Source organism: Onychostruthus taczanowskii, unplaced genomic scaffold, assembly GCF_017590055.1.
Source record: "Onychostruthus taczanowskii isolate IOZ18803 unplaced genomic scaffold, ASM1759005v1 scaffold55, whole genome shotgun sequence".
In the NCBI taxonomy this organism is placed as follows: Eukaryota; Metazoa; Chordata; class Aves; order Passeriformes; family Passeridae; genus Onychostruthus; species Onychostruthus taczanowskii.
The window spans coordinates 3,882,478-3,909,024 of NW_024503124.1; the positions used below are offsets into that span (position 1 = coordinate 3,882,478).

The following is a 26,547-nucleotide window of genomic DNA, read 5'->3' on the forward strand; positions in this document are numbered from 1 at the left end:
AGCACCCAGAGGTTTTGGTACACCCAGGGAGACAGAGCCCAAAAATCCCTTTCAGCACTTCCAAGAGCTGAAATCAGCAGCTGCAATTCCCATGGAACTAACATAACTTCACTGTCCTCAAGGCAAAGACAGATCTCTAGTAAATAATTGTTACTAAAATAACTCCTACAAAGGTATCAGGTAAATCAGGGGCTCTTAAAATGCACAGAAGCTTTTCCTGATTCAGATATTTTTCAGGTGTATATATTTGGGTGAAAATCCCATAAGCCAAATTGCAGGTAAGGGAAGAGCCCAACTTGCCAGCCAGGACACCAGAGACCTCACACAGCAGCTCTCCCCTCAGAATAAATGGTTCAATGTTGAGTTAGAAACCTCCAGAAATAGAACTTTGAGATTATAGTTGTGACATTCCCTTGGCTAAGGTGTTGCTCTAAAAAGAAACTGCTGAAAAGAGAGATCTATCACTGAATTAAAAATTCAGGGCAGGTAAGTTCCATGTGGAATGTCTATGTATTTAAGAAATCCATTTATCCCATGCATTTATATTTCTCTCTGAGCTTCCTTTTCATGAAACTGTATTTAGAATTAATAGGATTTAGAATTATATTTAGAATTTCACAGTCAACACTGTTCAGCTGTGTCTATCTTTTCAAAATGCTTTATAAATTTCTCAAATTTCCCAAAGATTTCTCTAGCAATTTGAGCTAGATATGGATTTTCCCCCCATTTTGCAATTCTACAGATATTTGGATTTTAAAAAATGCTTAAACAAAATGAAGCTTTAAAAAGTACCTGCTAATGACAACCATTTGCTTAATGGCATTTGTTCAGCCAGTGCAGCAGGAGGCTGCTTACATCTGCCAAGAGAAACCATTCGTAAAAATTAGTCTTGTAAACCACCACACATAAATCCATGGAAAATCAATGCCCATGGTTTCTATTAGGAAGTAGCAATGAATTATTCCTTATCCAAGAAGGAAAATAAGCTGCCTTTTTTTTTTTTTCTTTCCACCTGCAAAATTCAGGAAGCCAGATCCAAATCCTTTATCAGTGAACTTCTCAGTAACTCCTGTGGGCTTTGGGTGACACCATTCGCCTGTCCTTAATCTTGTCAACAAATTCCATCATATCCTTTGGAGAAAATCCTGCCATTGTTGTAAGTATGTCTAATCCATAAGGACAAAGCTTTAATGAGTTTCTAAATTTGTATCTTAAGAAGTAAAATAAAATAAAATTTAAAAACCCCCTGTGACCTAGAATCCATTCCAAAGAGCTGCTCATGGCTTCGCTCTGCGGTGAGGTCTCAAGATGGGATTTATCCTACATCCATGAGAAAGAGGCACAAAGCAGAAAGTTTCCAGTGCTTCAGAGATGGTTTTCATATCCCTCAGAAGACACCAAACCCCAAAGGGGGAATGGTCTGCACGTCCCCATCACTGGAAGTGCCACCTCACCTCCCTGCAGGTGTGTCTGGCAGCAGGACACCATTCCTACACGAGAGCCAGCAGTTTTATTCAAAACAAGGAGTCCAATAACTGAGAGGTGGAGGAGGCCCCTGGCAACAGCAAGAGATTTCTCTATTCTCACTGTCCATCCCTTAGGTGCTTTAATAAAGGGCAGGATATTGAGCATGGCAAAATGAAAGAGATAAAATTCATAAGAACTCCTTGTGTTCCACGGAGTTTGTTTATAATTTGGCAGTTGTGTAATTTAAAAGAATTGAGCAGCACTTCCCATGCAGACTTTATCAACCTGAGTGCAATAACATCCTCGCCTGTTACCTGGGGTTTATTACACTTCCAGCAAAATGACAGACAAAACACCAACCTTTCACCTGCTTCTAGTCAAGAATTTAAATTCCTTCAAATGGCCCAAATCCATACCCTGCAGGAAGCTGCAAGGCAAAATTGTTGACTTTGTCCCTTTTAATTTAATTTTTCATTTCAATCTACTCACTTAGATGAAACAAATTAAGGCTGGTAAGCAGGTAGGGGAATGGAAGACAAGTGAGTGTAAAAATAGATGGGGCTGTACATACTGCACCTCTTCCTTTATGGTCCTGTGTTAGAACCCTGGTGACTGAGAATTTTAGACTTTCTGTGCTGACAGGCACTGACCCCCAAGAAAAAACTGCATTTGACCTGAGGCCGTAAAGAAGACTTCCAAAATTGAATGACAGAACTAAGATTATGAGTGTGTAGTTTGAATCGAACTAAAACATCTAAGTCCAAACAAGAAATACCATCTCACACATTTAATCCCAACCCTAACAAAAAAAAGACAAGACTCCACAGTCCTGTGGCGTCTTTCCTCTTGATCCTGGTGCATTTGTAAGAAGGAATGCTTTGCTCTCATTCACAGACACTGCTGGAGGGCTCCTCCCTTGTTTCACATTTTATTTTTGCCCAGCCTCTTCCCTGACTGCTCAGCCACATTCTGACAGAGAGGTATGTGTGTATCTTTAGAAGGCAATCTGTGTGGTGTTACATCTGCACATCTAGCCCAAACAAATTTCCACTTGCAAATTCCCTTAATTATACCCAGCCAGTGCACTAAAATAAGGCTTAGTGTTTAAAAGCACAGCGTCCTCAGGGTGAGCTCACAGGAGTGCGAATCAAACCAGGCACACAACCTGTGGCTACACTGCAAGTGTAGGCAGGCTCTGCATGGAGGGATCCCCTCCAAACCAGCACAGCTCTGTGCCTGATCTATCAAAAAAACTACCAACAATTGATGGGGTAGGACTTGAGGATGAAACGAAGCTTCAGCATAAAAGGGCAAAGACAGCTTTTAAATGGTCCACTCAAGCTGATGTTGCAGCACACGGGAGTTGGCATGCTGAGCTGCAGCCAGATTGCTCTGTCACTCATGAGCTCTTAACAGACACATTTCAGTCTTTTTGCTACTATGAATTGCTTCTAAGTATCAAATTTTATTTATATGTTCAAACAACATCTTCATGTCTTTCATTGCTTTTGAATTTCCTGCTACTGCATTTCATAGAGCAGCTCCAACATCTTCTAGAAGTAAAATGAAGCTTCAATCTGTCTTTTGCATTTACTCATTGTTTATATATTTTCACTTTCCCCCCTGCCTCTCCTCAGAGATTAAAGTCTTTTCCAGTTATCCCTGACCAATTAATTCTTTTTTTGTCCCCAAGGAGGAGATGACCAGAGCTTCACTTATTATTAACAGTGAAGCTTATACAAAACACATACATTTGTATTTAGGTTAACTGATATCAAATTCTAGTAGAACTGGACTAATTTATGATATTCAAGTAAGTTGATCTCACATAAGTTTGTTTTGCTTTGGGATGCATCTTAAGTAAGTTTGTTTCCCCAGACATGACTCACTTTCAAAGCAAACAGCATCCAGAGTGTGGTTTTACTCCCAGAGACATTTGAATCTTTCACTAAAATAGTGACAGAAGGACAAATATTTGTGACCTCCTCTGGGAAAAATCTCTGGTTGATCACTGCTTTACCTGGGGCTTTCTTCCTGATCTCACTCACACCTTGGTTGTGAATTCTGCAGACGCTCCCTTTGTTCACTTTTAAATGTCACTCTCTTTCCATGGCCCAACCATTTTTAAAGGCAGATTTTCTTAGCTGCTAAAAGGGCATTTGAGAAGGCATAGCAGCAGTCTAACACTTTCAGCTCCAGTCCTGCACTGTGTCAATTTAATTTCATCACTTGCCTGAAAGTTCTTTCATTCTCCTTGTTTTGGAACCTACAGACATATGGCAGTAGTTGTCTAGAGGCAAAGAGAAGTGACACATGGCGTGAGCTGTGAGCAGGCTAAGGAAAATTAACAGGCAGAATGTGAGGGTTTTCACTGGAGGTAACAGAGCTAAATATAGAACTAAAGTGTCCCAAATACAATAGCAGCACTTTCCACAGGGGTGCATTGCTATAAATACCTGGGTTTCTGATGGCAGGCCCTAGGTGAGGAGCAGGATTCCTCCCCAGCTGAAATGCCAGTGCTTCCCCAGTGAAGCCCACAGGAGACAACAGCAGGAGCACTCAGCAGCAAGGGACCAGCAGCTCCCACTCCTCTGCAAGGTCAATACTTCAATACTTTGTTGACAGCAAAAACCACTTTCTGGGGGAACCTGCAGGCATTTATTTCCCTGGTTGCTCTTACAGTGGTTCAGCCCTAGTGGGGGACCTGCTCCTGCACTTAGTGAAGAGCAAAATGCACAGTGAAGAAATGAAAGGAAAGGAGATTTAGTCTACACAGATATGAAGGTATTTGCTTCCTTTTCTTTAATGAAATTATTCCAAACTCAGAGTAAGGACCACCTCACAGTCAGGGTTTATACAAGCCCACATACCTGTTAGACACATTTTCAGGTGCAAATCAAATGCAGAGCAATAGAGAGGCTCTTGTGAGTCAGAGGTGTTTAACCCCACGTGCATCACAACCTCACCTGTCTGAAGTTGTCACAAAACTGCTCTGCCCACCCAGACCCCTACAGAGCCCAAGCTGCAGCTGAGGGAGAGGCTCAAACATAAGCAACATACCCAGCCCACCAGATGTAAAATGATGGATATCCTGTTCTAACTGATGCCTCTTGATGAGACTTTTCCTTTACCTTCCCAGGAAATATTGAAAAATCTGTTGTCTTTTGATAAGCTTTAGTTTTAAGCCTTTAAGGAACAAAAGGGAAAATTAGGGGGGTTAATGTCTGAGCACAATAAAAATAACTGCTGGTAAAAATCCCTATAAAGTGAAATACAGCTTATTCTGCTTGCAGCTTTACATGCAGCTTGCATTTCTTCCTTAGAGCTTCAGCAAAGGCCAGGAGACAGACTATTTATCAGAAAACCATCAAGCTGGAGTTTTGTACCAGCCTAAGAGATCCCAGCTGAGCTGTTTACTTCCAAATAAAAGAACCCATGAAGTATGGTATGGAGCTTGAATTCCTCCACTTAGAAACCCAAAGCTGAATGGTTAGACCCAGGAAACTCCTTCCACAGTTTAATTCATCTCATTTTTGAAGTTCTGCTGCACCTGGTAACCAGATCCACTGTGTAGAGCACAGCTTTAGTCAAATCCATATCATGAATTGCATAAAATGCACTGGCTGAGCTTACCAGGTAAAATAGACTATTTTATTAAGCAGAAAGTCAGGGTATGGAGAAAGATGGAAAAGAAAAACTTCTGCGCCGCTGGGGTGGCCACTATCCAAATCTTTGCAGCTTTCAGAAGAGCTGTCACTATTTGATGTCATGTATGAAATGCCTTGAAGATCTGAAAATGTACCCAAATTCTCCATCAGTCAGAAGCCCTTTGCATTATGTCACCTTAAATTAGTTAAGGGTTTGGCATTTCATCTGTTCCATTTTTATTCTTTTATCTGGTGATTTTGAACACCCACACAAACCATTTCCCATCCCCTGTGGCTGCAGGGGGCTGGTTACATGGAGTCACATCCACAAGGTCCTTCTCTAGCAAGAGAGAAGGAAAAAGAAAGGAGAGATTTAATTTCCACAGCTCTGTGGTCAGGAGTAATTTTCTTCCGTCCTCATTACAGTGTCTTTGCATTTGTTAAAACTCTTTTGGGGAGAAAAAAGAAAGAAAGTGAAAGTAACAAGATGTATTAAGATGCATAAACAGCTAAACAAAAAGTCTCTGTATTCCAGCTGTTACTAAATCAGATTAAACCAGCCCCTGCAGTCAGATCCCACTCTTACTGAGGACAGAAGTGAAGAAATGCCTGAGAAAAGAACTGGCCTCAAGAAAAGCATCATTATTACTTCCTTTCCACTTCAAAACTTTAAACACATTCAGTCTTCCTTTATTTCACCAAGATGCTGGCTAGGCAAGTGAAAATAGCGTCAGCAGCAAGACTACTTGCACTGCAACATCTTCCCAGGCACTTCCCTGCTGACACGACATGCAGAGCATCCCTGCAGCTCAGGATCAGGCTGTGCACCCGGCATGTGACGCTGCAGCAGCTGCCGGGATGTGGGATGGGCCATCTCTCCCGAGGAAGCCCCAGCCCGCCCCTCCAAGGAGGACGGGACTCCTCGATGCCTTGTGAAGGCTGGCCTGGAGCAGAGACTAGATGGAGCTAAAGAATAAAGTAGGGATTTATTAGGAGGCCTCAAACAGATCCACCTTGGGCAGCACAACCCCAAATGGCCACAAAATGGATGACAGGTCCCAGGGTCTCACACTTTTATAAGTTTTGGTCCATTTCCATACTGGAGTTCATTGTCCAGTTCCAGCTTTAGCCCATGCAGTCCCATCCTGCTTGTTTCCTCTCTTTGGTCCACATTGTTTATGCTCTTGGGCCTGAGATCTGGATCAGCTGTCTTTGGGTCCCCAGCTAGAGAAGGAATTGTTTTGTCTCCCTATTCTGTGGAGAGAGCTTACCATCCCCCTAATATGAAGTCTAGACTAACACAATAAAGCAGAATAGAACCTGAAAAATAGAAAAGCTAAAAGCTGAGGCATCACCCTGAGCAGAGCGCTCCTCTCCCGCTCTGACACGGAACGTGTTTCGCACGCTCAGCACAACTCAAAGCAGCCCTGACAGCAATTCAGAGTTCTGCTGTTCTGCAACCTCTACTTTCCCTCTGAAACACTTACTATTTATGTGTTCTAGCAGACAGAAACACCCTCAGCACATTCCAGTGTTTCCTGCCTTTCTCCCCGTATCTTGGCTCTGGTACAACACCTCCAAAACTTGACACCAAACCTGCTTATTGTTTTAACAACTCATGGCATTAGGTGTAAGGAATACTGCCTAGAAACCACAGAGTGCCCTTTTCTCCTGTCCTTCAGAGACTTCTTCCTGCTGACACTGCCCACCTGCAAAAGCTCAGCTGGGGGAAGGATTGCAGTTTGTTTTCTCTAAGGAAAATAATAATTAAAAAAAAATAAACAAATCACACCATTAAACAAATTGCCTTGCTCATTAGTCAGGCAAACATTTGGGGGTTTTTGTTTCATTCATGTACAAGAGTTTCATTTCTGTTCCCTCTGGATTAAAACCAAACCTTCCACCACAGCAGGTACAGAGAGACTACAACTTCACACACTCACAGAGTTGGTTCAGATTTGTTCTGGATTTCCAATATAAGACATTCATTCCTTCTCTATTTTTTTTTTTATTGCCTTTCAACCAGGAAAAGCTAAACTGAAGCATGCAGTGCAAAGCGGGCATGTAATACCAAGTGCAATAAATCCTCAGGGAGGTATCAAACCCAAATCTTCCCCTGGGACATAAGGATAAAGCTTCTGCAAGTGTGTCAGAGAGAGAGAGAGAACTTTGTCAAGATTTAATCAAGATCACAAAGCTCAAGTCATCTGAATTTCCAGAACCAGAAGCTGGAATGATACCTGTGGCTTTAGGAAGTATAATCAATCTCCTTTCCTTGCTTTTAAAGGCATCTAAACTAGCTTATAAATCCTTCAGTGTTTTCTATCCTAAAGTTTTATCCTGTTTCAAGATCATCTCTCATTCCTTGCTGACAACACTCAGCTTTTTAGGAGTTCTAATTCTACTAATTAATTACATTCCAAAAACTAGTATTTTTGATGCATATGCTGTTCTTGGCCAAAGGCTGTTTTACCCTTTTTCCTACCTTGAGGAACCATTTTTGTTTGCTAAATATCCAGGGAAGGGACACTGTACCAGCAGTGAAACACACAGCATCTCTCTGACATAAAGATGAGGCCCAGCCTGCCAACTGTTCGATCAGTCACATCTCACACTCCCTGAACAAGAGAAGCTTGACCATCACCCATCAAGAACTTTGACAGACATGGGCTCATGTCTCAAGGAGAGTAACAAACTGTGGTGTCTCTTTGATAGCACCCATAAGGGATTTTAAACTCACAATGAGATTGAGAACTAAGCTGATTTCCCCATTACTCACAATAATAATAATAGAAAGTTTTATTTTTATTGAAAGGAAAGTGAGGAGCACACCATGGAGACAGAAGAGAAACTGAAGTAGCATTTGCAAAAGAAATCAGTAAAATGTGTTTTACCACTGCAAGCAAAGCCAAGGCTGAGAAGTGCTGAAAGTTCATGCCTTGAGCACCTGGAATGACAAGGCAGAACACCTCCAGGAGATGTGGGAAGCCTCCTCCAGAGGAACAGCAAACAGGGCTCAGTTTGGGCAGGTTTGTTCTGTCCTGCACAGGGAGGTGCTCACAGCACCAGTCCAGCCACATGAGGATCATTCCAGAGAGCTACAAAGAACCCACAGAGGTTTGGCTGCTGAGGAAGACAAAAATACTTTTGACCTCAGATATATTTCTCCAATACAAAAAGATTTTTCCTTAGTAGAAGTTTGATGACTTCACATTCCAGACATCAGTAATTTGAAAGCTCTCTTCTATGACTACCTTGAGCATAAAACTTAGTCCTTGAAAACAAACCCCTGTCTCCCACAACATCTTTCATTTTTTCACAATTTTTCCAGGGGTGAAGACTGAGTGCCAACAGCCTTTTAAGTAAACTGTCTCATGGCCACAGTTGTTTGTCAGACAGTCTGGCCAGATTTAGGGATGAAAACCCAAACATGGATCATTCTGATGAATTCAAGGTGACAGATAACAAAACAGGGAGATGTAAAAAAAATATGATGATTGATTTTTACTGAACAGAATATTCCCTGGATTGTTGCACTGTAGGGCTTGGTGTCTGTAATGGAGAGAGGAGTTGTGAGCAGCTCCAAGTCTGAGCAGCACAGTCACCTGATATTTATTTGCTTAAAGATGAAGGCCAAAAAAATGACTTACAGATCATAAAGTTCTTTAGCACTGAAGTTTCTGAAGATGTGTAGGGAAGCATAAAGGAAACAGAATTTCCATAAGAGGAAACAGGTCGGAGAAGGGAGGTTTCTCCCTAGCATGGAATGATTCTTCTTGACATAGTCCTGCACCATGCCCACCCTCAGCAGGCATTTTTGTTTATAATTAAATCTATTTTATCTACCAAACCACCAGTAGAGTGGCAGGGACAAGAGGCCAAAGAGAAGATGTAAGGATGGTTGTGATAAAGAGAATAAATAGGTGCTGTGATGAGAGAAGAGAACACAAATCAGCTTCAGGACTCAAAGGAGAGTTGGATACAGGGCTGTGTTTGCTTGGAGCACAGGACAGCACTGCACAGCAGCTCCTAACAAAAAGTGAATGATAATTCCACCACTAACATTTGCAGAGAGCCTTGGAAAAACTTTCAAGCTCTTGGTCTTTGGTATTTCAAAGAGCAAGTAGAGAGAATCTCAGTTTAATATTTCAACCTTTACCCTCTCAGTATTTATAATGGTTTTTCCACCACAAGCTCACCTGTGTTCTTTCCAGAGGTTAAAAATCCAGGTAACGATCCAGACTGACCCTGCTCAGCTTTCAGATGCTGAGAAGAGCCTTGCTTGCAAAAGTACAGCTTCTTTCCTTTTAAATAAATAAAGGATTAAATGAAACACAGCCTTTGCTTTTGTCAGCTAAGACACTGCTGAGCCCTTGTGTCACCCCAGACCTGAACAGGAGCCGAGCCTAAAGGAGAATTATGAAACAACCTCTCCCAAAGCAAAGTCATCAGCTCACCTCAGCTCTGTAGGGCAAGGACCAAAACTGCTTAAGGACCTACAAATTCCACCTAAGTCCAACACTTAGTGGCTGTGGAGCCTGTCAGAGCACATATCCTCTGCTGTCTCACTCCCTGATTTGGGAAGCACAGCTGATGTTGCAGCAGCAGACACGAACAGCCCTGGAGGCCGACGCTGCCGAGCTGAGCTGCTCTTGGCTCCAGCAGGATCTGGCTGAGCTGCCCATCAGCAGCTCAGCTTATAGACCCAACGTGGCCAAAGTGAGACCTCCAGGACAGGCTAGTAAGGAAATGTGTATTTTTAAAGAGCCCTAAATGTAAGGAACCCACTGAGGGAGCAGCACAGGTTTTTTCAAATCCCCACAGTGCAAGAGGCAGAGCCAAGGCTTGCTTGCATCAGAGGAAACCCCAAAACTCTGTGTCACAGGGAGACAGCCACAGCACATTTAATCATTTTCCTTGCCTCTAACACACTTCTCCCCTCTCCATCTCCTGTTGGCTGGATTCTTCTCTCAGTTTTCTGAACTCTTTACCTGAGAAGGTTTTTCTCCCCAGAAGTTAAAGGGTTAAAGCAGCTACAAGACTGGGAGTTGAAAATTCCCCTGGCTGATCAAGCCCTGCTGTGGGCACCTTCCTGTGAGTGGAGTCCCAGTGCCTGGGGCTCCAAGCTGAGGGCTGTCAGCTGGGATCAGCCCAGGGACTGCCTGGGAATGAAGGACCATGCACAGAGGGAACATCCATACACTGGAGCTTCACTCAATCCCTTGAGAGCTTTACAGAGCACAATCAGTAATTTGATAAGGAATCAAATAAAGTGAGCTAAAAACATCTTCTGCAGCACAAAACTGGTGCTACATTAGGTTTGTAAAACATCTCAGGGGAAAAGGGGGATGTTGTAAAATGCACAATCTTAAAATCTCTCATAGTTAATTTTTGAGTTTGGGATTTTTTTCTTTTAAATTATGTTTATCAATCATACAAGATTCCAGGGGATAAAAACAATGAATAATCCACTCAAAATTAATTCTGCACATTGGTTCAACGGTTTTGAAGGTAATAAATCATCAATCACCAGCACAGGACCACAACATCTATTTTGTGCACGAAGCAGCACTTTATCACGGTAAATTTAGCTGTGTCTCATTAAACTGACTGCAGTCTCTGGCCAGCCAGTAAAACCTGAATAGCTTTTCACATTATATTCCTCAGAGCTCAAAATAAATCACAAAGTTTCAGCCTCATGTATCTACGTGATCTTTAGAAAATGAATTAACTGTTGCCACTACTGAACAGTGTGGAGTTAGTCCAAGCAGCAAAATTTCAAGAGAATATTTCCTCAGCCTCCATGGCTCCATAACAATCATATTAGAGATTTAAAAGCTAATTTAGTCTCCATGCAGTGAAGTAGATTTTGTTTATTTGTGGTGGTTTTTGTTTGGGTTGGGGCTTTTTGGAGTGTCAGTGAATTACTCTGTACCAAGGAAAAAGCACAGTCACAGGCAAACAAGGTGGCACATCCCATTCCTCCAGAAATCAATGGCAATATTTCTGCAAGAGGATCAAACTGTGTATGATCAATTTCTCATTCCAATTCATTTCTTCTTCCCACTAAAAATGAAATTAAAGCCAAATCCCTCTGTGTCTTCCCCCTGTGGTATACTGGCCACACTTTTTCACCCCTGTTAATGCTCTAAAAGATGTTCTATGTGTGGCCAACTGTGTCAAAGTCTTATCCCAATCCCACCTGTTTCCTTCACTGCATTCCCACTGATTTTTCATACTTTAGTTATGGTGGGAAGCAAAGACTTAAGGAAGGTGTTGACAATTAAACATGAAACATATGCTCCTGTGAAAATAAAATCAAGATAATCATTGTGTGAATGGTTCTTTGCAGAAAGATAAATGTCCCCTCTCCCTCTGACATCCAATTTTTCATCAAAATGGGGTTGAACAGGCTGGGAATCTGCTTTGGAACTACCCCTGTGATCTGCCAATTTAGAGCACCCCAAGTGTTGAAAGGTCAGTTGTTGCTCCTGGCAATCCTAATTCCTATTCCTGCTTCAAGGACTCCACTGCTGGCAGGAAAACAGGCTCAGCAATCTGAGTTCAGTATTTCCTTGATTCTACTTCAAATCTCTCTCCTGCATGTGTAAGAAATAGCCTAGGCTGTATGTGAATTTTTATTTTTTACAGCTTTAGTGAAGGGAGTGACTGAAAAAGCATATGATGCTCTTTTCATTCAAGATATTTAAACACCAGAACATCTCATGTTAGGATACATTCAATAAATTATTTACCCTCAAGATTCTGGGCTTACCATGGCACCATGTTTGTTCCTGTGATGCCCACAGGAGTAACTGCAACACAGCAGAACTTCCTCCAAAGGTTGCACAATCCTGTGCTTCACCCTCTCCAATTTAACCACCACCATGTTTCTCCATCTAGTTCCATTTTCCAGTGAAATGCTTTAAGAAATTCCTTGGCTTAATAGGAAAAAAGCTCCAAACCACACCCAAGATCACACAGTAATTGTAATTTTTAATTATCAAGGACCAAAATCTGCATTTCCTCAAGGAGAAGAGCCATCAGCCTACCATTATCTCTTTAGCAAACACTGCTGGCCTTCAGCTGTCACCAGAGTGATGTCAAAAGGAAGCTGGCAAAACCCAGTTCCAATCTCCAGAAATGCAATCATGGATTGTCACACACAATTCTTCTTTGAAGCACTAGGCTGCTTCACTAGCCCAGCAAGGATGGCTCCCAGACTTCCATCATATCACTTTGTGGCAGAGAGCAGGGCTGATTTCCTGCCCTCAGTACAGTAATGGATTGGCAACACTTGTATTAATTCTATTTTCTCCCTTGTTGTGGCCTCTCAGAGAGACTGTGCATTTGAATATTGAGCTTTTTCGTACAGCTCCAGAACAAGCTCTATGTCACCCCTAGTGCACCTTCCTGCACTGACTACCCCTTGGGGACAGACTTGAAATTTCCCACCAAGAGCTTCACATCCAACCTGGAGCCCTGCACAGGAGCATGGAGGGAATGGGGTGTGGTGGCTGTGAATGAATGCAGCCCACAGCCATGTATTTCCATGAAAAGCACATTAGTTTACAGTGAAATTGGAAATACAAAAACCTTCCCTGATAAATATTTTGACTCTTCACACCCTGGCAGAGGGAGGGAGGGAGGGAGGGATGTTCCCAGGCAACTGCACATGATCACGTTCTGTTTGCAAACCAGAAAGGCAGTTTCACATTAACCTGTGCAATTAAAACCAAACCTATTTCTTTTCTGAGTAACCTTCTGGGAAAGCTTTCCATCCCACAGTACCTTTGATTCATGTTAAATTTATCAGAATTACCATTAAGACAAACTGAGAGATTAAAGTACTTCAGGTTATAGGTAGAAATAGTTCTAAGGCTAAAACTAAGCATCAAAAATTATTCAATAAAGCTTCCAAACCTTCCACCTTTGTAAGGCTATTTAGTTAAGCTCCTTGACAATGCTGAAAACAAGATAAAAAACCCTCAAAACTCATGTTGGATCAGAAATGTGTAGTTTAACATGTTAGTTAAAAGGTGCCTTCTACCTGTGCAACATAGGATTAAATTATTACTGAGCAATTCATGGCAGCCTTTGTAACTGAAGTTAATTCACTGCTTTTACTTTAATTAATCTGATCCCATAATAGGTGTACAGATGGATAGTCCTATTTGTGCAGCTGAGTGAGCATTTTCTAGTTGAATTAAAATTAGACAAGTGGTCCCCTAAATGAGCTGCTACCCTGTATGGCCACATATCAAATGAACCAGCAGATTCTTACAGATTCACTTCACCTGGGATTTTTTTTTCCAAGCCCCAAAGCACCTGTAGGAACTTCTTAGTGCCATAAGCTTCAAACAGCTGCTAGGCAGGGACTAACAAGGAGGAATTCCTAGGTCCCTGTCTCACTCTCAATAATAAATCACCCACAATCAAAAATAAATAAAGGAAAAGATCTAGAACTGTAGGTTTTAATCTCACAATTGACTTTTAGTTCATTTTCCAATGTAATTGCTTTTCCACCAGAATAATAATCAAAGGACTCATAGTAACGACTTGCAACATTAATTTAGTAAAAGTGGATAGAAAAAAAATATTTTGCTTTCTCCTTTTTTAATAGGAAAGCTCAGATTCAGCAGCAAAGATCAACTAACACAGACTATAGACTGATACACTGGCAGCAGTCATTTGAAAAATTAAATACTCCATAATGAAAGATTTCTGCCTTCCAGCACACAGGGGAAGAATCCTGCTTCATAGAGAACTCCAGGAGAGGAGGAGAGGCCACACAAAAAGGAATTCACTTTTGCAGGCTATCAGCTGCCAGCACTGCCAAAACCCCATTCACAGTCATAAGGAAAGACTGGCAGGAGCTCCTCCAAGTGCTCAGGACACCAAAAGCCAAGGGGAGCTCAGAGGTGCTATGGAAATAGAAACCCTGAGCAGCACCTGGGAGCTGGTGAGGACCAGCAGCACCACGATGGTCACTCCACCACGGCTGGCACTGTGATAAATGTCCTGTTTTCCACCTGCCAGCAGAATGAGGTGGGCAGGAGACCAAACTGATACCTGTGACTGGCTGAAAAACTACAGCCATTAACAAAACCCTTCAGTTGTTGCATTCAGCACCCATAAACAAGTGATATATTTAAGTGGTCATTACCTACAGCTTTTCCTACCATTTCAAACTTGGAAACATTGGAGCTTTGGTTATCATATAACCTAATTCTGCTCTCCCACAGTTCACAGTGAAATTGGAAATACAAAAACTTTCCCTGATAAATATTTTGACTCTTCACAAACACCCTGGCAGTGGGAGGAATGGATGGATGGATGGCTGGATGGATGGATGCATGGATGGATGGATGGATGGATGGATGTTCCCAGGCAACTGCACATGATCACGTTCTGTTTGCAAACCAGAAAGGCAGTTTCACATTAACCTGTGCAATTAAAACCAAACCTATTTCTTTTCTGAGTAACCTTCCAGGAAAGCTTTCCATCCCACAGTAACTTTGATTCATGTTAAATTTATCAGAATTACCATTTAGACAAACTGAGAGATTAAAGTACTTCAGGTTATAGGTAGAAATAGTTCTAAGGCTAAAACTAAGCATCAAAAATTATTCAATAAAGCTTCCAAACCTTCCACCTTTGTAAGGCTATTTAGTTAAGCTCCTTGACAATGTTGGAAACAAAAAAAAACCCCTCAAAACTCATGTTGGATCAGAAATGTGTAGTTTAACATGTTAGTTAAAAGGTGCCTTCTACCTGTGCAACATAGGATTAAATTATTACTGAGCAATTCATGGCAGCCTTTGTAACTGAAGTTAATTCACTGCTTTTACTTTAATTAATCTGATCCCATAATAGGTGTACAGATGGATAGTCCTATTTGTGCAGCTGAGTGAGCATTTTCTAGTTGAATTAAAATTAGACAAGTGGTCCCCTAAATGAGCTGCTACCCTGTATGGCCACATATCAAATGAACCAGCAGATTCTTACAGATTCACTTCACCTGGGATTTTTTTTTCCAAGCCCCAAAGCACCTGTAGGAACTTCTTAGTGCCATAAGCTTCAAACAGCTGCTAGGCAGGGACTAACAAGGAGGAATTCCTAGGTCCCTGTCTCACTCTCAATAATAAATCACCCACAATCAAAAATAAATAAAGGAAAAGATCTAGAACTGTAGGTTTTAATCTCACAATTGACTTTTAGTTCATTTTCCAATGTAATTGCTTTTCCACCAGAATAATAATCAAAGGACTCATAGTAATGACTTGCACCGACTTGCAACATTAATTTAGTAAAAGTGGATAGAAAAAAAATATTTTGCTTTCTCCTTTTTTAATAGGAAAGCTCAGATTCAGCAGCAAAGATCAACTAACACAGACTATAGACTGATACACTGGCAGCAGTCATTTGAAAAATTAAATACTCCATAATGAAAGATTTCTGCCTTCCAGCACACAGGGGAAGAATCCTGCTTCATAGAGAACTCCAGGAGAGGAGGAGAGGCCACACAAAAAGGAATTCACTTTTGCAGGCTATCAGCTGCCAGCACTGCCAAAACCCCATTCACAGTCATAAGGAAAGACTGGCAGGAGCTCCTCCAAGTGCTCAGGACACCAAAAGCCAAGGGGAGCTCAGAGATGCTATGGAAATAGAAACCCTGAGCAGCACCTGGGAGCTGGTGAGGACCAGCAGCACCACGATGGTCACTCCACCACGGCTGGCACTGTGATAAATGTCCTGTTTTCCACCTGCCAGCAGAATGAGGTGGGCAGGAGACCAAACTGATACCTGTGACTGGCTGAAAAACTACAGCCATTAACAAAACCCTTCAGTTGTTGCATTCAGCACCCATAAACAAGTGATATATTTAAGTGGTCATTACCTACAGCTTTTCCTACCATTTCAAACTTGGAAACATTGGAGCTTTGGTTATCATATAACCTAATTCTGCTCTCCCACAGTTCCATTTTCAGGAAGCAGGAATACTGTTCAAAAACATGGCAAATTCAACATAATCCAACTTTAAGTAAAGATTATGACATTTTCCCTTGCCCAGAGTCCTTCTAACATTTTTGTTTTTCAGTCCTTCACTTTACAACCTATGCTCTCCTAGATATAACTCTGAATCTCTCTGACCTCATCCACTTTCTTCTTCTCAAAAAAACCCTCAGAAACTATTTTCTGAGCAACTCTATTGTCTGCACTCAGCAGGGTGCGCCTGCAAACCTCCAGCATCAAACACAGCCTGCTCTCATTACAGCTCCAGAAGCCACCTCCACATGTGAGTGATGTTTCCCCAGAGAGGGCAATCAGCCCCGAGCCCAGTTGCAGGAGAAGGGAGATCCTGTTCAGTCCATCCTACTCCTGCCTTTCCGCTTCCAGCAATTGTGCCTTTGCTGCTCCATCTGGGATCTGCAGGGGGAGAGAGAGCTCTGCCCCCCAGGCAGGACTGGCCAGCTCCTCCTCTCCTGCAGACTGGAGATGCTTCATCCCTGCAGCATTCCCGAAGCTGCCTGGCTTGTGAAGAGCTCCAGCCTCGGCTCAGCATGTCCAAGGCAGCAGAGAGGGAGCCTGGCACACTGCCCCTGGAATGCATTTCCCACTGCTGTGTGAGAAGGGTTTGAGATCTGCATCATTCCCGAGATATGTATCTTTATACATTTCTAAATATGTTTATTTAACGGGCCAATTAGCCTCTCACTAATCATCTCTCATGCTGGGTAAGAGTCTAGCAATGTAGACAAAAAACATACAGAATATTCCAGTTATTCCACTTCTCTGACTCTCCTGGCTGCGCCACACTCAGGAACATTTCCAGTCTCCCTTCATTGTATATAGATGAATGTGCTGCTGGTTTACATATTTTAATACATGCTCCTGACTCAAGCTTCCCATGGCTCAGGCAGAAGGAACACCATGACTTGGGAAGCCTGTTCACCAGACTGAACACAAACAGAGATGTAACTGGCTTCCATGTGAGGATTCTGGACATTGTATTAGAGCATTCCATGTCTACTGACAGCCAGTGATAGCCCAAGAGCTCAGCTTAAAAATAAAATAACTGCTTTGACCCTTTCAAAATACCTGGGATGTGTTTTGATAAACTATTTTATTTGCTTTATACTATTACCACTATTTCTCACTACTCGCTTTGAATTTCTAACTGTTTACTGCTCATTTGTCTTAATTCAGGGTTCAGAGTTTAATTTCTTGACCCACATCCATGAAAAGTTTGCAGTTATAAAAACATGATAATCCCATTAAGTAGCTGTAAAACAAGTTAAACACAGTAGGAATATTTTTACAGGAGAAAATTATATGGCTCTGCAGAAAATTTTACAAGGAAAGATATTTGAACAAGTGCTACCTCAGAAGTAGCACCATATGTTCCTGCACTTCAGCACGAAAGACAAAACGCCTGCAAAATGAAAAGCAATGACTTTTTTCCAAAAGTTACTGCCACGAGATTTTAAAAATACACATTTATTTCAAGTACCAAATAATCAGAGCAATTAAAAGACTAACAGGTTGCTAAATCACGCTCAGGACAAACAACCTGGTGTTTGCTCTGCTTTGTAATTAAGATGAAAATAGCAGCAATACTAAGTGTCTTTAATCTCTGCCCAGGTCCGAAACATCGGGCTGCACTCAGAGCACATTTTGGCTGAGAAGGGCCAGTCAGGACCGGCTGCCTGGCACGGCGGGAAGCTGCTGGAGCTGCAGGAACTTTGTGCTCCCGAGCGGGATTGCCGCTGCTGTCCTGTCAGCACATCTCCCTGGCCGGGAATGTCGCGGCTGTCACCCCAGGATGTCAAACCCCGCAGTCACAGCAGCGGGGAGCTCTGGAGCCGGCACCGACCCCTGAGCGGGGCCAAACCCTTCTCGAAGTGCCCCTGCTGCAGTGACCTGGCACGGGAAAGCTCCAGCTTTTGGCAGGCAGGGAGAACCTTTCCCCAGCGCTCCCTTGAACACAGCCCCGGCTTCGCAGGACTTGAAGCAAACATTTCAGCAGTGTTTGACAGAGAGCAGCAGCCACCTACCTCCTAGAACAGAGTCTGCCGGCACCCAGCCAGAACGGCTCCAAATCCCGAGTTCCTCCCTTCCACATCTGCCAAGTCACAGATGTTCAGCCTGAGCCTCGCCGTGGAGATTTAGATCTGCTAAGCATCACTTCCCCCCTCCCTGGCACAGTCACATTATGCCACACTGTTGATGGATGCTGAGGGCCAGATGACCATCTTGCCAAAATAATGTGTTCTCTCTTTTTTTTAATCTCAAGAATGTTCATTTTCAAATTTTATTCTGATGGAAGATGAATGCTCCTCTGGATTTTACCAGTTAGCAGCCTGAAATCCACAGCAGAGAGCTGCCCGTGCCTCTGGTTGGTACTGGCATCTTCATTTCCCAAATCAAGAGAACTAGAGCTACACAACTACTCTGTAACAGTAAAAACAGGCCATGAGGAACAGGTCAGAAAACAGAGCTTCCTCTAGTAAAGCTATCACAGCCCTTCAGGTGTGGATCCATTGTAAATCACTTTGTGTGCCAGGACACCTTTAAGCAGCTCTGTAAATGCAAAAGGTAGATTAATGGCTTCTAACAGGAATGCTGCACACACAAAAGAGAATTAAAAATAGCTTTGTTTCGCACTGGCCCAGTTCAGGAAATTCAGGAAGGAAGGAAGCATTGCCTTAAAAGTTGATTTTGAAAGGAAACACATTGAAAATGTTTGTCTCGAGCTGATTGTTCATAAAGGTGTTTTCTAGGCACGTGAGGAACTTCAGCCCCAGTTTTTACACCATGCTGAAAACAGACTAATCTAAGAATAAAACTGTTAGAAAACTGGCATGATGCAATGGAATAATCAGCAGCAAAACCTCAGGAAACCTGCACTAATTGGTGGCTGATTAATCCTGTCTTGTCTTTTGTTTAGCTCATGGCTCTTAATACACAGGTGATGATGACACTATTTCTGTGGTTGGTAAATTGCTTCCAGAAGTATTGATAAGAGCTGCAAGCAGGAACCAGGCACTACTGACAAGTGTAAGCATTTCCTCAGGGTAACAGCACACCCACAGCTCTTTATACTCATCAAGGTCTCACCTTCATAAAGCCATTTTTTCTGACTGGGCTGCCACCAGGGGAGCGTTCACACACGTAAATCGATGTTCCACACATCGATGCTGTCCCAGCCCACACACAGGAGCTCTCCAGGGCCAGAACTCCATGAGTTAATCCAGCCAAGCTCCCTGGGCAGAGCTGCTTTCTCTCCTCAGTCACAGAAGCCTGGTCCCAGACCCTCTGTAGGCTCAAACTCCAGCATTACAAGTTGGAGCAAGGACAGGACTTGCCAATGGCTTTCCACGGCAAGCAAGGGAGCAAAGGAAAACAGCAATGTCCTCCTCTGCCCTGGGTACCCCAGTCCTACCTCTGGAGTCACAGACTTGTTCTGGAGCTTTCAGAAGCTCACAGGTCTCCATGGAACTCAGAAAGCTTCTGCAGCACGAACCAGGCAGAAGCTTTTGGGCCTGAAAAGGACAGACATACGGCAAGGGCCGTTTCCAGAAGAGGCATAAGTGTTGTTAGTCTCATGATCAATATGTTACAGACTTTTAGTCCTTCCCTCTGATGAGGAATTCAGCACATAACACCAAGGCTGTGGGTCCAATCTCCACACAGGCCACTTCCTAAAGAGTTGGACTTGATGACCTTTATGGGTCCCTTCCAACTCAGAATAAGCTGTGAATCTGTGAAAATAGATGTCACTGAATATTTCTTTTGCAAGCTTTCATATCTGACATATACTTGGGTTTGGGCTTTTCAGCATTTGTCTTTGTATTCAGAGGGAGAAGTTTTCTGCACAACACATACATAAAAACACATATTCACAAAACCAGAGCAAAAAGGAGTGAAAGGTCTGATTACCCCCATGTCTGACGAGCTCTCCCCAAAATCCCACAACTCCCCACAGTCAGCCTCTAGCCCAGCTGATTGGTTTGCCATCAGAGCACAGCTTCCATGGCATGGGGAATAAACACACTTGGAGCTGGACATGGACAGATCCACAGGTGACAGGCCAGCATCATGCCAAGCCAAGGTCCACAATCTCATCCACCCATGGCTCTCCACAGATCTGAGCTGGCTCAAGCCCTCAGTTAGAAGCTGAACCTGAATTTAGATTGCTGAAGGGATGGTGCTCAGAAACAGAACTGTACCTGCAATCTGCAGGACAAAGAGCCACTTCTGATTTACACCATTAAAACAGAGAGATCTGTGCTTGCTGAAATTTATCTCTATGTTTGCAACAGATGTCTCTGGGTGTGGCTGAACTGAGACTGTGCTCTGCTGATGAGACTTCTGGAGCAGTGAAGAAACCCTCCCAAAGAACCCTTCCCACTGTGTTTGCACAGACATGATGGGACACAAATTTGGCACTTGGGCCCCACACCAGCAGTTCCATGAGCTGAGATGCAAATCAAGCAGCTGGCTCAAGCAGCAGCCAACTCTCCTGCCACCTGATGAGCAAAGCCACAGACCAGCAAGCCTCAGTGCTTGGCATGAAAGTGTCCCTGCTTCCCTGGAGAACAGCATTTCCTAATAAACAAAATGCAAATACTATCTGGATTTTTCTCATTCCAGGGAGTAAAAACCTACTAACAACTTTTATCTTTCACTACAGATTCTTCCCCAAGATTCTCCAGAGTCTCTTTGCTTCCTATGCATCATTATGTGTTTCTGAGCAGCACTGCACAAACAGATAAATCAAAATCTAACAAAACTGGGGAGGTATTAAAAGCACTTAAAGTGTTAAATTTGAGAACAAGCATCACCTGACTGTGTCTTTGCAGTCAAGATCGTGCTTCCCCTGCAACAAGGACAAGGAATATTCAAAAATCTTATATTTGGTTTAAGTGACACGCAGGATTAATATCTAATGTCAACTGATTTAAAAATACATGTGCTAAGTGCAGCTCCACTAAACACAAAGCAGACACAGCCAAGGTTTGCTACATTCAAACTACAGATCTTTTCAGTGATAAATTCAGCAGTATTTTGCTCTCAACACCAATAGAAATAGTTTCTCATTCAAATATTCTTCACCAATCCTTTAAATATCCATTTTCCAAAGTGATGCTGGAATCAACTGTCAGGTTTTCTTAGTTAAAAAAATGAATAAAATAAAAACACCACAAAACAGGAAGGGTGGAATAGAATATGCAAATATCCATTTTCCAAAGTGAAATCAACTGGAATCAACTGTCAGGTTTTCTTAGTTAAAAAAATGAATAAAATAAAAACACCACAAAACAGGAAGGGTGGAATAGAATATGTTGCCCAGGGAACTGACTTCAGTGTCTGAAGGACAACTTCAGCTGGCAGCTGATAAGTAAATACACTTGAATTTGCATTGCTGTAGAAAGTGGGTCATGCAAGTCCTTTCGTGCTACATCTCCTCTGGGAGTTCCCCAGCCACCTCTTCAGGATTCCATGGATACAACTGGCTGTACTTGCAATATTGCAATCGATACAAGGCATCAACCCTGTTCAACTCATTCTTGACAAATCCAGGATGATGGAGTGGCTTGACAGCACAAAACTCTGGGATCCATGCTTCCAAAACAGTCTGATCAGCCACTTCCAAGCTCTTGGCCAATCCAGCAATTCAGGCTGAATATAACAACTCAGTCCACTCAAAACTGAAAAAAACCTTAGCATTTGATTATGTTCATGAAGAAGCTAAAACACAAAATCCCAATGTCTTCACACTGAAAATAGGATTGGTTTTAATGAAAACTCAGGATCTTTTCTCCAAAATATGCGCACATGCTATGGTTGTAAGTGATCACAACGTAGCCTTCAGCAGTATGGACTGGAGAATAGGCCAGGCATCAAATTCCAACAACAGGAATGAATCAAAGAGTTCTCAGCACCTGTACCTGGAGGAGATAGATTTGGTATCTTCTGCTGCTCAGTTACACTGAAGAGCCTTTGGTCCCAGTAGTTGGATAGCTGGTTAGGAAAAAATCATTGCTGGAATGCTTTCTTGTCATGTTTTCTTTTTGGTCTTAGTGACACTGCAAAAACCTAAAATTCAAAATTTAACTTCAGGTTACATAAATTTCTAAAATGGACCCAAACAAACAAGGTGAATGACAGTGACAGACAAGTGACTTCATTCAGAGCACTGCATGAACAGGGATGTTTAAGCATCATGTTCTGTCTGGGCATCCCATTTCAGTGGAAGTCAGGTGGCAGCAAGGAGTGAAGTGCTCAAGTCCTTGGAAGGATCTGAGTCAATTTGCAGGTTCTGCCTCACAGCAGTCATGTGGTTGTGCTTGATACATTATCTGCCTCCTGTGGAATGTTCTTTTTGTTTCTCATAATCCAACACTATTTTTAGAGGCTCATCTTAATGTCCTCAGCAATGTTTGCTGACCACAAAAGTCATAAGATGGATTTTGAACATCATTAAAGTTTGTTCATTGTAAACCAAAAACAAACTCAGGAGCCAAGAGGGGATGTGGGTCAGGAATCAATGCTTTTCTCCAGGCTTAGCTGCACTTGGCCTAAATGGGAGCTTCTCACAGAGTGATGAATCAGCCTTGTATCCTTGGTAGAAAGCACTGATATTTTTCTTTGAATCCAAGTCACAGGTACAGGCTCCACAGCTGATCAAGGCAAATTTTCACAGCTTGCAGGAGCTTAGAGAGATGCAGTGAAAGAAACCTGGTGAGTTTTGAGGTCAAACATTTGAAGGAGCTATCTCACTACTGATCACATTAGAGATGTTTAATATTGTAGGCATAAAGGCTCTGGAATAATTTGTGTAACCTTGAGGAAGTACTAAAATGGAGACCTTTAGGAGACATTCCATATTGTTGGTTGCCACATGGCTCACTGTGCTTTTTCAGCTGACACATTTTTTACTCTTGACAGTGCTTGAACACTGCTGTTTCACTGGTCCAAATAACCACTTCATTTATTATATGGACTTTTACAAACCAGTAAAGTCTACATGAATCATGCAAATAAAAAATAAAGGGTAGAAGCAGCACGTCCTTGCTGAACTACACAGGTCCAGAGCTGCTGCCTTCTTCACTCCCCATGAATGTTACAGAAACAATGCAAATATGCCCAAAATTTTATAGCAGAAATGAGGAATAGAACTAAGACTATTTGTTATTCACAGGCTTCACAGAACTGTTCATCTTTTAAGACAGCCTAGCTCAAGATAGCAGCTTTCCCATTCACAATCAATAAATTTGCACACACTTCTATGCTGCATACCAAATGCTCATGGACACAGATTACAATCCTGACCCTCCTCTGTGTGCCTTGCAGAATTAAAAACACTTAAAAAATGTAAATTTACAAGTCCACTAAATAAGCACAGAGTAATATCATTAATGCCTATTTTTCTAAAGGCAATTTTAGTTTATGCCCTTCACCCCCCACGTTATACTTGTATAACTCATTCCCTCTCAAACAGATTATTGTACTGCTTTCTGCAATAAGCAAAATTCAAAGCTATGTTTCAGTCCTGGCTGATTCTCTTCACAGAGACCACCCTTGAACCAGTGAAGAAGCCCAGGCAGACAAGATTTACATCAAGATCATGACTTGAAGATAATTCTCAGTGCTCCCTCAGTAACTATATATCTCTGCACATGACAATATGACCCAAGATAAGCTGTGCTTCAGTTTACTAATTAAGACGTAACTTACTAGCTCGGAAGCCAATGAATTTTCATTGCCAGTCATTTTCTCATGTACACAAGGCTTTAATATAGCTCATTAAATACCCTGTAATTTGGAATGCCTTGCTGTCCCTTACTCCTGTCAACATCCCTGCACTTTGTGTGCATGGCAGTACAAAATCTGAACCCCACACTACACTGCCTGCCATGCTCTTCCCTAACTCTTAACCCATTCAGCTCCAACCCCTACACAGCTCTCCATTGCTAAGTTCATAATAAAATTTTAAAATAAATAAATAAACGTTAATAGGTGAACAGAAGAGACAGGACATTCTGACTAGCAAGCATAATATACACTACAAGGTTGAATGTCTTAAACAAGCAGCACTTACATTGTGATATACAATACTGACTGTATTGTAAGTGCTATAGTTTGGAGGATTTTACCATTTAATCACTAATATTTCTAAGCCCATATCTTACTGTTCTAAACTCACAACACTAACTCCAAAAGCTGTGTGAAGAACTGATGCACAAGGTCCTGAGCTCAGGTTAAAGGACTCTATACAAGGACTCAGACAAGGCTTTAATGTGAGGATTTGCCATTCTGGCACTAAAAAAATAACACACAAATGTGCCCACTTATTTCAGGCAGACAACACCAACAGCCTTGCAAACTCCTGAGGAGCTTTCTGAGGTAAAGGCAAGTGGCTCACACCTTGACCCAATCTCCATGAAAAAGAAATAAGCTTCTTTACTGTTTTTTTGTACGCACCAAAACAAACTCCCACTCACCACTCAGAAAATACCTTGTTTCTCAGAAATACCCAACGAAATAAAGAAAACAGAAGAAAGATCAACATGTCGGCTCCATCGCAGGTGTACCACTCCCACAGTCAGGGGGTGGGAGCGGGCGCTGGGGCTTGCAGGGTGTTTGTGGGGACACGATGGATCCCGGCGCTGTGACCGACCAGCCGCCCTTCCCTCCCGGAGCCCCGGGCTCAGGTGCCAGGGATGTTCCAGGGACACTCCAAACACGAGAGATGGCCACACGTCCCCAACCACGGAGCCAGCACGGCTCCTCCTCTCCGTCCCGCCCGGGAGAGACGGGCACTGCTCACGGGGCTTTGCTGTGGGAACTACGGGACCGGTTCCCAAATTCCTGGCAGCACCGACCAACAGGCACCCTGCTTCCAGAGAGACGAGGTACACTGGAGATGGCTTAAAGGGAATGACTCTATTCCCTACTCTGCCTCTCGCTTCCATCAAAGAACGGCTGAATTAGCATTAAGTCCTCACTGCAAAACAGAGCCGCCTGTGTAGCAGGATATGCAGCCCCAGGGAGAAAGGAAAAGCCAATAAAACTTGGAAGCAGTGACTCCCCAGAAGGTGGGGGGCGTTCTCAGTCTTGCAGCAGGAGGGGCTGTGCTGCCGAGTCCCCCTGCACATCCCACTGCAGGCAGCAGTGTCACAGCACCCAAGAGCAAGCCCTGCCCCCAGCACCTTGGATCAGCCTCTGAGCTGGGCAGGAATGAGTGCTGAACATGCATACGACCTGTGAAACCAGGCCACTCTCCATCAGCAGAGGCAGCACTCTGCCATTAACATACCCAGGGTTTTGCTGGAAGGATGATCCACTGCACACTAAAACATTCACAGCAGAAGGAGTTATGTCAGAGAAGTTAAGGATATGGAATTGCAAACCTCTCCCACAAGTCCTACAACATGGGTTTCTAGTAGGTTCATTGTTTTGATACTACAAAACACATTTTCAACACGATAAATCACTCCCCAAAAAAAACAAGTTGGGTAATAAATGCAGTATGCTGTAGTCACATCCATATTCACAACTCATGCCCCAGTTTTCTTACCGTGTGTAACAGCCAGAACCAATTTGCAAGTTTGACATCAAACCTACAGAGTTTAAATGAAATACTCTGATTGACAAAGCTTCAAAAATTCTACTGATCCTTGTAGCCTCTGAAAAGTAAGAAATGCTGGCCCAGGCTCCCAGATGTGCAGTCCTGGATGCCACCAGGACAGGTCAAATCACACACAGAGTGCTGTGCAGTGCCACTAATGACAGGCAGATTATTTGCATTTCAACTTTAAGAAACACAAAGTGTAAGAAAACATACATGGATACATGACACCATCCCACTCTTCAGCCAGCAAAGGGAAAATGTTTGTGCAGAGAGGGTATCAGTTAACTCAGTAATATGGTTATGAGTTTTTTCCCCTCTGGAGTCACGCTGTAGTTTCCCCTTTTTACTCAGTGCAGTGTTTTTTACATTAATTTTCCTTCTCATAAATGCATTTATAAGAGAAAGTGTCCAAAATTTATGCTGAGTTTCTGTTTAGCCTAAAAACACCTTTGCTCAAGGAGAGGTGATGCTGCATTTGTTCTGTAAGAGCCCTCACAGCTCCAGCAGTACAGGAGGTGTTAGTCAGCAGTTTGACTTCTCTTCATTAATAACCTCAGCAGGAAGCAAGCAGCACACATGAAAGCCTTTGGATACCTTCCTTTCACACAAGAGTCAAAGCTCAGTGTAAAACAAAGGGCTTCTTAAAATAGAAAGTTGAAAATAAATCACTTAGATTAAAAAACCAACACTTAGACTGCAAATGCTGAAAGCAGATCAATTTATAGAGGCACTTACACCCCAGATATCTGTGTCAGAGCTAAACTGTCAAGTATTCTTCTAGGGTGCATTAAT

The 26,547-nt window shown here is 42.6% G+C and overlaps 1 protein-coding gene across 8 annotated transcripts in view; it reads right to left on the minus strand.

Moving 5' to 3' along the window:
- The window catches only part of CCDC85A (coiled-coil domain containing 85A), a 157,365-nt gene that overhangs the window by 123,134 nt on the left and 7,684 nt on the right, over positions 1-26,547 (minus strand). The window contains exon 3 of one of the 8 annotated variants that reach the window (XM_041417270.1): positions 22,027-22,217. The exons of 6 other annotated variants lie outside the window; for them this stretch is intronic. In XM_041417270.1, coding sequence (XP_041273204.1) covers positions 22,180-22,217 — 38 coding nt within the window. In that variant the 3' untranslated portion in view covers positions 22,027-22,179. Of the gene's footprint in view, positions 1-22,026; positions 22,218-22,714; positions 22,835-26,547 lie in introns of those variants that run through there. One more of the 8 variants, XM_041417271.1, reaches the window with a different exon arrangement.